The 12,620-nt window shown below is 37.8% G+C and overlaps 3 protein-coding genes and 2 pseudogenes across 5 annotated transcripts; 3 read left to right on the top strand and 2 right to left on the bottom strand.

Annotated features, from left to right (window-relative positions):
- Positions 1–296: 296 nt before the first annotated feature.
- Positions 297–1,466, top strand: LOC106334734 (ethylene-responsive transcription factor RAP2-11). Its single transcript, XM_013773071.1, has one exon. The coding sequence runs from the start codon at positions 368–370 to the stop codon at positions 1,154–1,156; it is 789 nt and encodes a 262-aa protein (XP_013628525.1). The 5' UTR covers positions 297–367; the 3' UTR covers positions 1,157–1,466.
- On the bottom strand, positions 1,280–3,732 carry LOC106334732 (tubulin alpha-3 chain). The gene is made up of 5 exons (XM_013773070.1): positions 3,502–3,732; positions 2,751–2,965; positions 2,463–2,662; positions 1,876–2,384; positions 1,280–1,794 (listed from the first exon to the last, which is right to left on the bottom strand). Exons 1-5 carry the CDS (start codon positions 3,612–3,614, stop codon positions 1,479–1,481), a joined length of 1,353 nt encoding a protein of 450 aa, XP_013628524.1. The 5' UTR covers positions 3,615–3,732; the 3' UTR covers positions 1,280–1,478.
- Positions 3,733–6,548: 2,816 nt separating this feature from the next.
- On the top strand, positions 6,549–7,397 carry LOC106329716 (annotated as a pseudogene).
- A 559-nt stretch (positions 7,398–7,956) lies between these two features.
- On the top strand, positions 7,957–10,589 carry LOC106328755 (annotated as a pseudogene).
- LOC106328754 (protein sym-1-like) lies at positions 10,239–12,385 on the bottom strand. Of its 3 annotated transcripts, none has more exons than XM_013767263.1 (7): positions 11,972–12,385; positions 11,686–11,773; positions 11,489–11,583; positions 11,150–11,222; positions 10,969–11,061; positions 10,772–10,858; positions 10,239–10,465 (listed from the first exon to the last, which is right to left on the bottom strand). In XM_013767263.1, the coding sequence occupies exons 1-7, from the start codon at positions 12,322–12,324 to the stop codon at positions 10,385–10,387; spliced, it is 870 nt and encodes a 289-aa protein (XP_013622717.1). In that variant the 5' UTR covers positions 12,325–12,385; the 3' UTR covers positions 10,239–10,384. The 3 variants fall into 3 exon arrangements, with proteins under 3 accessions (XP_013622717.1, XP_013622718.1, XP_013622719.1); XM_013767264.1 differs by having other exon boundaries at positions 11,987–12,385; XM_013767265.1 differs by having other exon boundaries at positions 11,990–12,385.
- Positions 12,386–12,620: the final 235 nt, after the last annotated feature.

Below are 12,620 nucleotides of genomic sequence, written 5' to 3'. Positions count from 1 at the left end.
TAATTTATTATTTCGAGAAATTATTCGTACTAAATAACTACATCTACATTTAACCCTGCAATATTATTTAAACAAAAAGATTACTGTCAATTCTTTAATCAAAAGTTTAAATAGAGGTTACGACAACATGGTGGTTTAGTGCTTTGTTTATATTAAGAAGTTAGCAAATGGTGCGCACGTAATTAATACATGGAACCCACACAACAGAAAACTCGGGAGTCATTCTACTATATCATTATAAAATTGTATTCGTAGCATCATTAAAATAACAGAACTAGTAGTCTTCGGGAAGACGAGGCACCCACTAACACTTACCTCGAAACATACGAGCACATATAAACCTATTAATACTTATATATCTCCGTCTATGGACAACAACCATACCGAAAAAATGGAGCATCATCAAACAACTCAAAAGCAGAAAATAAAGAGGAAGAGCAAAGGCACCAATAAGACCAAGTTCGTTGGTGTCAGACAAAGGCCTTCAGGGAAATGGGTGGCAGAGATCAAAGACACCACTCAAAAGATACGTATGTGGCTCGGAACCTTTGAGACCGCAGAAGAAGCTGCTCGAGCCTACGACGAAGCTGCCTGTCTCCTACGTGGCTCCAACACTCGCACCAATTTCGCAAACCATTTCCCAAACAACTCACAACTGTCTTTGAAGATCAGAAACCTCCTTCACCAGAAGCAGAGCCTGAAACATCAACAACAACAACAACAAAACAAACCAGCCTCTTCTTTTGTAGAACACAACATCAATTACACTTTGCCTGCTACTTGTCCCACCGCCAACACCACTACCACACTGATGCCGCTCAATAACGTGTACCGCCCTGATTTATCAGCCATATTACAACCAGAAGCCGACAGTGTCCAGCTTCCTTACTCTTGGCCACTTGTCTCTGAACTCAACCATCAGGTTCCTTTGGCTAATTACAGAGTGGAAGAAGCACATGGACATCTCAACGATCATAACACAACCGATCAACATTCTGGTCTAGCTGACATCGAAAGACAGATATCTGCATCTCTATATGCAATGAATGGAGCTACCACTTACTACGACAACATGCATTCAGAGTATCCAATATTCGATCCGACCGATCCCATTTGGGATCTCCCTTCACTCTCTCAGCTCTTCTGCCCTACATGATCACATCTAACATTCTCTTTTCAATTCATGCAAGTGTGGACCCATGAATGTAAAAGTAGAACACATCTCTACAGAGTCCTATTGTAACTAAAGAAAAAAATGGACGATTAAGAAGATGACAAAGATTGATAATGAACTCTGGAACACTCAATGGTCACTTTACCAATGAACTGAACCAAAATAAACACAAGACGGTGGAGAATGTGCAACGTAAATTGTACAGGATTAAAAAAAAAGAAACATGTAATCAACAAGAATCACAAGTAGAAACATAAATTTTGAAAAAAACTTTTTGGTTGCACATCATTCAGAGAAGAAAGTGTCAGTAGTCTTCACCTTCATCTTCTTCATCATCTCCACCTTCAGCACCCACTTCCTCATAATCTTTCTCCAGTGCGGCCAAGTCCTCACGTGCCTCAGAGAACTCACCTTCCTCCATTCCTTCACCGACGTACCAGTGCACAAACGCCCTCTTGGCATACATCAGATCAAACTTGTGGTCGATCCTTGAGAACACCTCTGCAACTGCTGTGTTGTTGCTGATCATGCACACTGCTCTCTGGACCTTAGCGAGGTCACCTCCAGGAACAACCGTTGGAGGTTGGTAGTTGATTCCACACTTGAACCCTGTTGGGCACCTACAAAACAAAACCAAAGCAATTGTGTTTACATGAAGCAAAGGAAAGCAATAGCAACTAGTTCCAGTTTGTAGATCATACCAGTCAACAAACTGAACAGTCCTCTTTGTCTTAATAGTACCAACAGCAGCATTAACATCTTTAGGAACAACATCTCCACGGTACATCAAACAACACGCCATGTATTTCCCATGCCTCGGGTCACACTTAGCCATCATGCTAGCTGGCTCAAACACAGCATTAGTGATCTCAGGGACTGATAGCTGCTCATGGTAAGCCTTTGCAGCTGAGATGACCGGAGCATAAGAAGACAGCATGAAATGGATACGAGGATAGGGAACAAGGTTGGTCTGGAACTCAGTGATATCCACATTGATAGCTCCATCAAACCTCAGCGATGTTGTGAGGGACGATATGATCTGAGATATCAACCTGTTCAGGTTCGTGTAGGTTGGCCTCTCGATATCTAGTGATCTCCGGCAAATATCATAGATGGCTTCGTTATCCAAGAGGACAGCAACATCGGTGTGTTCAAGCAGGGAATGAGTTGAGAGAACACTGTTGTAAGGCTCAACAACAGCAGTAGAGACCTGAAGATCAAAAAGGCAATATGCATCAAAACCAAATTAAAGAACCGTTCAAATATAATTACTAATTAGTTTAAGTACCTGAGGAGAAGGGTAAATGGTGAATCCAAGTTTAGACTTCTTTCCGTAATCTACAGACAAACGTTCAAGCAACAGAGACCCCAAGCCTGAACCAGTTCCGCCACCAACAGCATTAAACACCAAAAAACCTTGCAAGCCAGTACAGTTATCCGCAAGCTTCCTCACACGGTCAAGACACAAGTCCACAATCTCCTTCCCAACTGCAATTACACAAAATATTAAAGGACCATTTTGCAAAATTCCAAGAAAATTAAAACAACACAGAAAAAAAAAATTCCTCTTTCTCACCAGTGTAATGGCCTCTGGCGAAGTTGTTAGCAGCGTCTTCTTTACCAGAGATAAGCTGCTCTGGATGGAAAAGCTGACGGTACGTTCCGGTACGTACCTCGTCGATAACGGTAGGCTCGAGATCAACGAAGATAGCTCTAGGGACATGCTTTCCAGCGCCAGTCTCGCTGAAGAACGTGTTGAACGCATCGTGTGCTACACCAACCGTAGTATCACTGCAAAGGAACATGCTATTAGATTCATCTCTCAAACCTCGACTAAAATGGTTATAAAAATCGGTTTAGGCTGTGCTCAAACGCCAATATAATGATTTTCTAGATTTTTCTAAAAAATTAGTGTAAGCAGTAACTAATGCTTGTTTCGGCGCTAATTAAATTGCGCAATACTTTTAAAAATATGAAGTTTTAGTTTTCCGTATTTTTATTTTTTTTTATTTTCGATAACTTTCCGACATCAATTTCTAATTAGTTACCGATTTTGACCCAACAGTTTTTAGTCTAATTAACAAAACAATTGTTCTCAGAATCGTGTAACAGCGCCTAGTTTCGCTTATGCAAAGTTCAATTATTATAAAAAAGGTTCAGTTATTATTTTTTATTTTTTTGGTAAAATGTAAAGTTTAATTACTAAAACAGTTGTTCTAAAAGTAGGTGTTTAGAAAGCGCCTAGCTCTCGTTAATCTTCTATATAACGTCTAGTTACGGCCTAGCGATTTATTGAAGATTAGGTTATATATATATATATATATTACCTGGGCATCATGCCATCGGGCTGGATGCCATGTTCGAGGCAGTAAAGCTCCCAGCAGGAGTTTCCGACTTGAATCCCAGCTTGACCAATATGAATGCTAATGATCTCCCTCATCTTCTTCGCTTCGCAGAAGAAACCTTAATCCTTACGATCGTCTTCTTCTTCGGAGGAGGAGGAAGGGAGATGGAGGGAGAAATGAGATCTTCTTTTCTTTTCTTTTCTTTTTTCTTTCATTATTATTATTGGGTGGAGACTATTTATGATAATTGGTTGGGGTCCGCCAAAATTTGTGACAGCCTGAGATTAGACAAAACACATGAGATTCGATCTGGATCTTAGATCTGGCCCGGTTTGTTATTTTTATCCGGTTTTCTATATTTTCCGGATTTTGGACTTCTCGTAAGGGTCGAAAAATAGTTTTAACCGAAACAAATTGATGTTTTCGGTTTAGAAATTTAAATATGGTTAGCTAGTTTAACTTTTGGAGTATATATTATTGTGCAAGTGTCAAACCGGAAATTACGATCCTGTAAGATTGTGATTGTCTTTAATGTTTTTTTCCTATATTAAGTAACTTGAATATCGTGAGCTGAAAAAAAGTAACTTGAATATATTCATTCTTAACGTGTCTTTCAAAAACTGAAATAAATGTTTTCATGTTTTTATTTGGGTTGAGTGGGGCGGCTAAGATACGGTTGATTTGCTGACTTGATCGTTTGGGTGAAGGACATTAATGACTCCTAAATTAGGAAATATATGAATTGATCAGATTATAGTAAGTACGAGTAATTATATCTAGTTTCTCAGCAAAATTGGAAAATTGATAGTTAACCGGTTTGGTTCAGTGGACTGATTTAATAGTTCAGTGGCTGTTTCGGGTTCAAGGTGTCAAGTAGATTCAATTATTGTTTGGACAGTTGTTTGGATATAGAGGATCATAACAAACGATTACAACTTACAAGATCCATTGAATCCGCATAAACAAATTTTCACCAACTTCCGAACAATTCATCAGTGATAAGAAAAGTGACTGTAATAAACCTAAGTTCCATCATTGGCATAAAAGCATAAATATAAAATAGAACATAGATGTATATTCTAATATGAACCTAATAACCTTATGGGTTTGAGGATCTGATTGCTAGCGATGTTTGTTCTTGTGCTGGCTAGCATGTGTCCTAGTGTCCATGTGCTTGTTGAGCTAGCTATTTGTTATTCTCTTTTACTTCTTAGTCATGTGGGCGTTGAATGTATATATGTAAATTGTTAAATGTTGAACATAATCTAAAACTCAAGATATATAACTAAGACAATGTCCAAATGCATAGCCAAGTAATAACCAATATTATGTGCTCCTACCTAATGTTATGTGCGCCTAGCTAATCAGGACCATATTTCATATTTAAGAAAGAGTTAGTACTGGTTATCTCCCATGCGCAAACAAGATGAAGAAGACACTAGGACCATAACTCCATACATGAATTGCATGTAAACTAAAATATTGGGTTCCTGATGTAAGCAAATCTAAAACAATCTTATTCTAATAAAAGCAAATCTTAAACAAGCTTATTCTAAGTTTCTAACTATATAATGACCTAATATAAGGAAAAAGAGAGAGATAAATTGGAATAGCTCTATTGTGCATGGAAGGTGAAAGAGAAAAACTAAACGATGACCACTAAGATCAAATGTTTTCTTAGCTTGAACAAATATCAAAAAAGGAAAGAGGATAGTTGCACAACTCTGTTATCTTACATTGATGGTGTAACACATAAATGAATATTTGCTAAATGAATCGATTACATGCTCTAATATCCCACACTTGCATTGTTTCATTCTGTTGGTTTAGGCAGACTCTACCCCCATATCATTGGATGCCTAGCTAAAGCATGAAATTTTTAAAAACATATAAAACCTGACTATATTATAAAATTTGGATGCCTTTAATTAAAATTTGACGCGTAAAGCAGATGTTTCGTGAGCTTTAGTCCAAGATCAACCCTGGGTTTAGAGCACTTGTGTCAAGTTCCGTAATAGTTGATCTCAGACTCTCGGTGTCCGTAGTATACCAATCCGACTAAGAGGTGAAGTGATTTTAGTAGATATATATAGCTCTCGTAATTGTGGGATACCTTTAGTTATTTTATGCTTGGACAGCTCCTGGTTGTAAATATCTCTTTCATTTGAAAAATTATCAACATTTCAATCATGCTTAATCATGTACATATGAATCATTGTTCTACAATCCAGTCACACATCAAATGGAGCCGAATGGTTTGCTCAAGGTAATCCAAGTCCTCTATGGCAATAAATATTAGTACTAATCTGACATTCTCACACAACGCATCAACACAAAACTTCAGTATCCAAAGAATACTTCACTTTATGAAGTTGTCTCCGTTGAGGTTCAAATGCGCCCCCAAAATAAACAAATTCAGTATCAAATTCAGTATCCATTTCATAATACTTGATGTTTTGTATGCACAAACGTTAAAAATTATATATACTTGATTTTAAAGATACAATTTTAAAATCAGTTAACCAATTATAAAAACTATAAAATCTAATTAGTTGAACAGTTTTCAATAAAGTTAAAATAAATTTTAAAATCTCAAAGTTCATGTAAACTGAAACAAAATAAACCTTCTAAAACATCATCTATATTGAAACGAAGATAATATTACTTATCTCAAAATACTACTTTTCCTTGGTTGAAAATTTCTAAAAACAACAACGACAAACCTATTAACTTTCTCGAGTGATTTGCAAGTTGCTAGTTTTTAACTTCATTATTAAAATATAATTAGATTTGTGTTACTTAGTACAAAGAATATTTCATTTCATTTAGTTTATAAATAAATCCCTTGCAGGCTTTCAAAAACATAAGATCCGTTTTGCAAATCGGGGTTCCACCATGCCAGCCCAGCCACAGTAAAAATACTATTCCATGAACTGTATCGTGGGGGCAAATATTGTGGCCTACCTACACGAACCTAAACAGGTTGATATCTCAGATCATATGATCCCTGACAACGTCGTTGAGGTTTAATGGAGCCATCAATCGTCTTACGCAGCTACGCTACAGTCATCTCAGCTGCAAAGGCTTACCATAAGCAGCTATGGGCCGATACAGAAACATATTTAATAGGGGGTACAAAAAATTTTCATTGTATTTTATTTTTGAGTTGGGGTCACTAATATACATTTTATAGTATTTGTTAAAGAAAATTAAAAAGTTAGTTGGGGGCATGTGCCCCCGTACCATATACTCTCCGTCCGCCACTGGCTATCAGTCCCTGAGATCACTAATGATGTGTTTGAGCCAGCAAGTATGATGGCTAAGTGTGACCCAAGGCACGGGAATACATGGCGTGTTGTTTGATGTACCGTGGAGATGTTGTTCCTAAAGATGTTAATGCTGCTGTTGGTACTATCAAGACTAAAATAACTGTTCAGTTTGTTGACTGGTATGATCTACAAACTGGAACTAGTTGCTACTGTTTTCTTTACCTTCATGTTGGTTTCGTAAACACATTGGTTTTGTTCTGTAGGTTCCCAACAGGGTTCAAATGTGGAATCAACTACCAACCTCCAATGGTTGTTCCTGGAGGTGACCTCGCTAAGGTTTTCTTAAGATTCTTGTTGACTAAATGTTAGTCTCGATCCTGTACAACCTTCGTTGATGTGTTCATGTACAGGGTTCATGTGTGCTTATTATATACATGGGAACATATACCAAGTTCCAGTGGTTTTACTATTTTATTTAATCTTATTTATCTCTAGTTGCAGCAACACCCAGCCACAAAGCGTCAAGTGCTTTTTATTCATTGGGCCTCGATATTATCAATCTGGAACAGAATCTTCAACTCTACTGGTCCACTAGCTACTACTGCATGAAAAAAATGCCAAAATAATAAATAAATTGAATTTAACAAAATGCTAGATTCAGATCTCAAACGATAGATAATATCCACACAAAAATGTTTGGTACGGTTTAGTTCAGTTAAGTCACTGTTTAATATATAAAACGCATTTATGCTTTCACAAATCTCCAAAATAGCACATTTCTAAGTTTATATCACAAAATAACACTCAATAACTAAAATGACCAAAATAGCACATTTTTAAATTTATCCTTTGAAAATTTTAATTTTTTTTATTTTTCAAAATTTGAAATCTTATCCCAAAACTTCATTTCTCAGCTCTAAACCCTAAACCCTAAATCCTAAATCCTAAATACTAAACCCTAAACCCTAAACCCTAAACTCTAAAGTCTAAACGCTAAACTCTAAACCCTAAACCCTAAATCCTAAACCCCACCCTTTAACTTAGTGCTATTTTTGTGAATTTTGAACTTTAGTTCTACTTTGGGAACAATTTAGCAGTATTTTTGTCTTTTTCTGTTTATGCTTTCGCTTTACTTCTTCGTTTCTTTCTCCACCACCACCAAGTGAATCTCTCCGCCTCTCTACGGAATCTCTTCGTCTCGCTGCGTTCGAGAGTTCCGTACGATTCCCAACAAGAAAGGGAAGAGATGGCGGAGGAGAAGAAAGTAGCTCCGATTGGTATGTGGACTGCCGTGAAGCCCTTCGTCAATGGCGGTGCCTCTGGTATGCTCGCCACTTGCGTTATCCAGCCTATTGACATGATCAAGGTACTGTGTGTCAAATGTTTCCATCGATCAAGCGTATTCATGTAGAATCTCGTCGTTATAAGTTAGAGTTCTTGCTTGTGATTTTGTTTTTATAATCGAGAATCGTATCTGTTTGAGCTGCTGCTATTGACATGTTTCGATGAATTACGCTATTAGGTGCATCACAATGTACAATCTTTGGATGATGTGAATCTAATGAAGTGATACATTTGTTTTTGGTGAAGGTGAGGATTCAACTAGGTCAGGGATCTGCAGCTAGTGTGACCACCACCATGTTGAAGAATGAAGGTATTGGTGCCTTCTACAAGGTATATATTACCTTTTTTCTTTATTGATTTTCATTAGATCTATCTAAATGCATTTACTTATCTTGAATATGTATGTATCTATGTAGGATATTATCTATTAATGTTCTTATGTTGATGCACATGAAAAGTTTGTGGTTGATCTGTAATGTTGTATATGATGATGATCTTCTACTCTGTTAATTACACCATTAAGTTTACGCCATTTCTGCTATGACGATGTCTCCTGAGCTTGTTTGACTTGAATTTTAATTAGATCTAACTTGTTGAGGCAAGCAACTTACACCACAGCTCGTCTTGGATCATTCAAGTAAGTTAAAATCATTTGTGGATTACCTTGATCCCATCCAGATGAATATTCTTTATCATCACCTTTATTGTACTAATCAAGTAGTGTGTTCTTATGAATATATCAGGATGCTGACTGCGAAAGCAAGCGAGGCTAACGATGGGAAGCCACTACCGCTGTATCAAAAAGCTCTATGTGGTCTGACAGCTGGTGCTATCGGTGCCTGCGTTGGTAGTCCAGCCGATTTAGCGCTTATCAGAATGCAAGCTGATAACACTTTGCCGTTAGCTCAGCGCAGGAACTACACCAATGCCTTCCACGCGCTTTTACCGTATTAGCGCTGATGAAAGGTTGTGGGCCAACTGTGGTCAGAGCAATGGCTTTGAACACGGGGATGCTTGCGTCTTATGATCAAAGTGCTGAGTATATGAGAGATAATCTTGGTCTTGGGGAGACATCCACAGTCGTAGGTAAGCTTCTCTTCCCACAGAATCTTCTTGTAAATTTACATTTACAACAGCTACTGATGATTACAGGAGTGTGTTGTCATACATAACACAGTTGTGTGTTTAACTTCATCAAATCTGTTAAAGAAGTAGACTAGAGAAAATACTTAGTGAGATGAGTTTCTAAATATCTCGACCATGCTCAAATTGATCCGAATGCATTCTCCTCGCTCTCTTTTGACCCCTGAGCTCTATTGGAAAATAATTTTTCTGCTCAACTCTCTAAACTAAGTTAAAATAGTTCTGCACTAAGTCTTAAACAAGGTCTTATCAGTTTTGTCTTGTGGTCATGTATTCCCAGGTAAATAGATCTCTCTGAGTTTGATGGTTGTGTTATATTGTTGTGTCCCTTTGGCAGGAGCAAGTGCTGTTTTGGGATTCTGCGCTGCGGCTTGCAGTCTTCCATTTGACTTTGTGAAAACTCAGATCCAGAAAATGCAACCCGACGCTCAGGGTAAATATCCATAACACTGGTTCGCAGGACTGTGCGATGCAAACCTTGAAATCAGGAGGACCTTTGAAATTCTACACAGGCTTTCCGGTATACTGCGTCAGGATCGCCCCTCACGTCATGGTATGTTATAGTAGCTGTCATTTTTACCTTTTTTTTCGCAATGATATTCTAAGAATCACATCAGGTGAGATGGTTGATAATGGTGTTTTCTTTTTGGCAGGTGACATGGATCTTCCTGAACCAGATTACAAAGTTCCAAAAGAACATTGGGATGTGATCTTCAAGCAAACCTTATGAAGTGCGCGGTGAAAATATGATGAGAAGAATTCATTTGCTTTTTAATCATATACATGATTAGATGCATTAAAGCATATTATTGGAGGTAAACTTTAAATTTTTGAAAGTGTTTTAAGATTTATAACTATAAATTTATTAATAAAGCATCAAAGGAATTTTTAATATATTTTGAAACTGTAAATCAGCTTGGTTGATAAATTTGAAAGGCTGAGATGGTGTGGGAAAGACGAATGTTGAAAGACAAGCTTGTTTCTACATTCATTAAATGTTAATTGCAAGGTTCCTTGGGAGTAATAAACATTTGAATCAGCAGACAAGCACTCTCTGCCCCCAAAACCCTGCCGACAATACCTGTAGCTTGTAGGGAACGAAACATTGCCTATTTTGCAACAACTTCTTTGTGAGCTTTGAATGATAAAATCACATTCCAAGCCAATGCCACTACGTTTGAAGCAAGCACCTGCAGTTCAGAGACATTCAGACAGTGAATGGCTAACCCTAAAAATGATATGATGTAGAGAGCTAATAGTTTCATTCCATTGTAATTCGTATCAAGCTCATAATGCGAAAAAGTGCTTTGTCTATACTTTTCTTGCTGGGATATGATATGATGGGGTCAAAAGATTATGCCAAGTGGAGGATTAAGACATTAATGAGAGAAACAGAGTATGGTCGTTATGCTTGAAGCATATCTCTCTATCTTTCATCGAATTTTATTTTCTTCCCCACTACCATTTCATGTTGCAACCGAGTTTAGTAATCAAACCTGAAAGTTTTGTGGAACAAATCTGAAGTTAAGAAACTGAAATGGTATCCATAGCTGCCAATTTGCTACCACTGCACCAGTCCACTCCTACACAGCCACAAATTAGTGGACTCAATTAGAATACCAAAAAAAAAAAGATACCATGCAATAAACATTCTCGTGGAAGATTAATTAAGATTGATTAGCTGTAATCCAACCTGCTTCAGCTTCGGTATGACATGTGATGGTTTTCCTTCAAGTGTCACAACAGCTGATAAGAAAACTCCAACAAAAATAGGAGCAAAAACAAACTGCCAAAATAAAAAAGATTGGTGTTTACACAAAGCAAGCAAAAGAGCAAATTAAATGTTAGTCGCAAAACAGGAGTATTTGCTATACCTGGTCCAGTAAAAGCCTCAGAACTGCGCCTGATAATCCGGAAGCTGTCACCACTTTGCTCAAATACAAATACCTAATGAAGTTGCAAATGTCAGAGAGCAAGTGGAAAATAGGCACAAGTAATAATATATCAACGGATGCATGAGTCTCTTCAAATGAACAAACTACTTAGCAGAAAAGTAATATAATATAGCTTTGACGGTTAAGGAAAACAATACAACACACAGAAAGCTAACATATATATGCATAAACTATCAGATGACTAGATTGTAAAAAATGTTTTGCATCAAAACTCTCTGAGGATGTACTAAGGGTAAGAGGTCCACGGAAAAAAAATACCAGAAATGCAATGCTGGACCGACTAGTCCTAATCCCAATATGGTAAACGTGAGTGTCCTCTTCTTGTCCAGAGATGAGGTTCTATTGATTGTAAGCTGAAAACCAAGTGGAACAAGACATAAGCAATCTTGCCTTTTACAACAAGAGGTTACATATGAGTAACTACTGAGAAACAAGCAGACCAATAAGAGAGTTACCTGACAGATCAAATCACCAATGAGTGTCAAAATTGCTGATGTCACAGCTTTGGTCAAAACAGGATAATTTGAGAGAAGAGCCAAGTACCTGAAGCACCACCAGAAAAAATCATAAGCCAAACCGTAACACAAAGTGAATTCATCTGTTTAACTCAAAAGCAAGGAAACATAATAAGATAGAGCTCAATGAATATAATCCAACGTCTGTGAATCGAATTTGCGTTTGAAAGAAACAATCTTTACACAAAGAAGTATATTAATATAAGAGGAGATAAAAAATATTTACCATGACAGAAATGACCACTTGTTTCCGTTTCCGCCACTGCCTTCATCACCTCCACCGCCTGAACTATCACCACCACCACCACCTGAACCTGAACCACCAATTCCGCCGGAGTCACCTAAACTTCCACCTGAGATCGAATAGACCCGACCCAGATGTCCAAACACGGTACCAGAACGCCCAGACCAATTGACACGACCACCACAATTTAGTTTGTGCCCAAACGAAAGAGCCCTGCTTGAACCAGCTTCAGTAAGAGTCCTCCTTCGGTTGAAGTACGATGTGTTATTACCGGAAAACCCGAGAGAGTTGAACGGGAGTGGTGTTTTCCGGGTGAGAGTGGCGGGGCTAAGCATCGTGGTTGCTTCTTGTCTGATACTTTTAACTGAACGGTGACTGTCGTACTTTGGGATATGATTCGTCTTGGCAAAACATGAAAACAAGATTCTGCTGATGTTTTGGGCTTTAATAATGGGCTTTTGTACTGTATCAGGCTTCTTTAAGAGGAAATGGCCGGAACAGTTAAACACCCTACTCGGGCCTTGAACAAGATCTAAAGCTGAGTTAATCAGCAAATGTTTTATCATACCATTACGTTAAATGATCATGCAGAGCTTCAATTAATTGGTTCTGTCCTCTATAGCATTACCAA

Source organism: Brassica oleracea, chromosome C3 (assembly GCF_000695525.1).
Source record: "Brassica oleracea var. oleracea cultivar TO1000 chromosome C3, BOL, whole genome shotgun sequence".
Classification (NCBI taxonomy): Eukaryota; Viridiplantae; Streptophyta; class Magnoliopsida; order Brassicales; family Brassicaceae; genus Brassica; species Brassica oleracea.
Note: the sequence above shows the minus strand (reverse complement) of the source record. Positions and strands in the feature narration are given on the sequence as shown.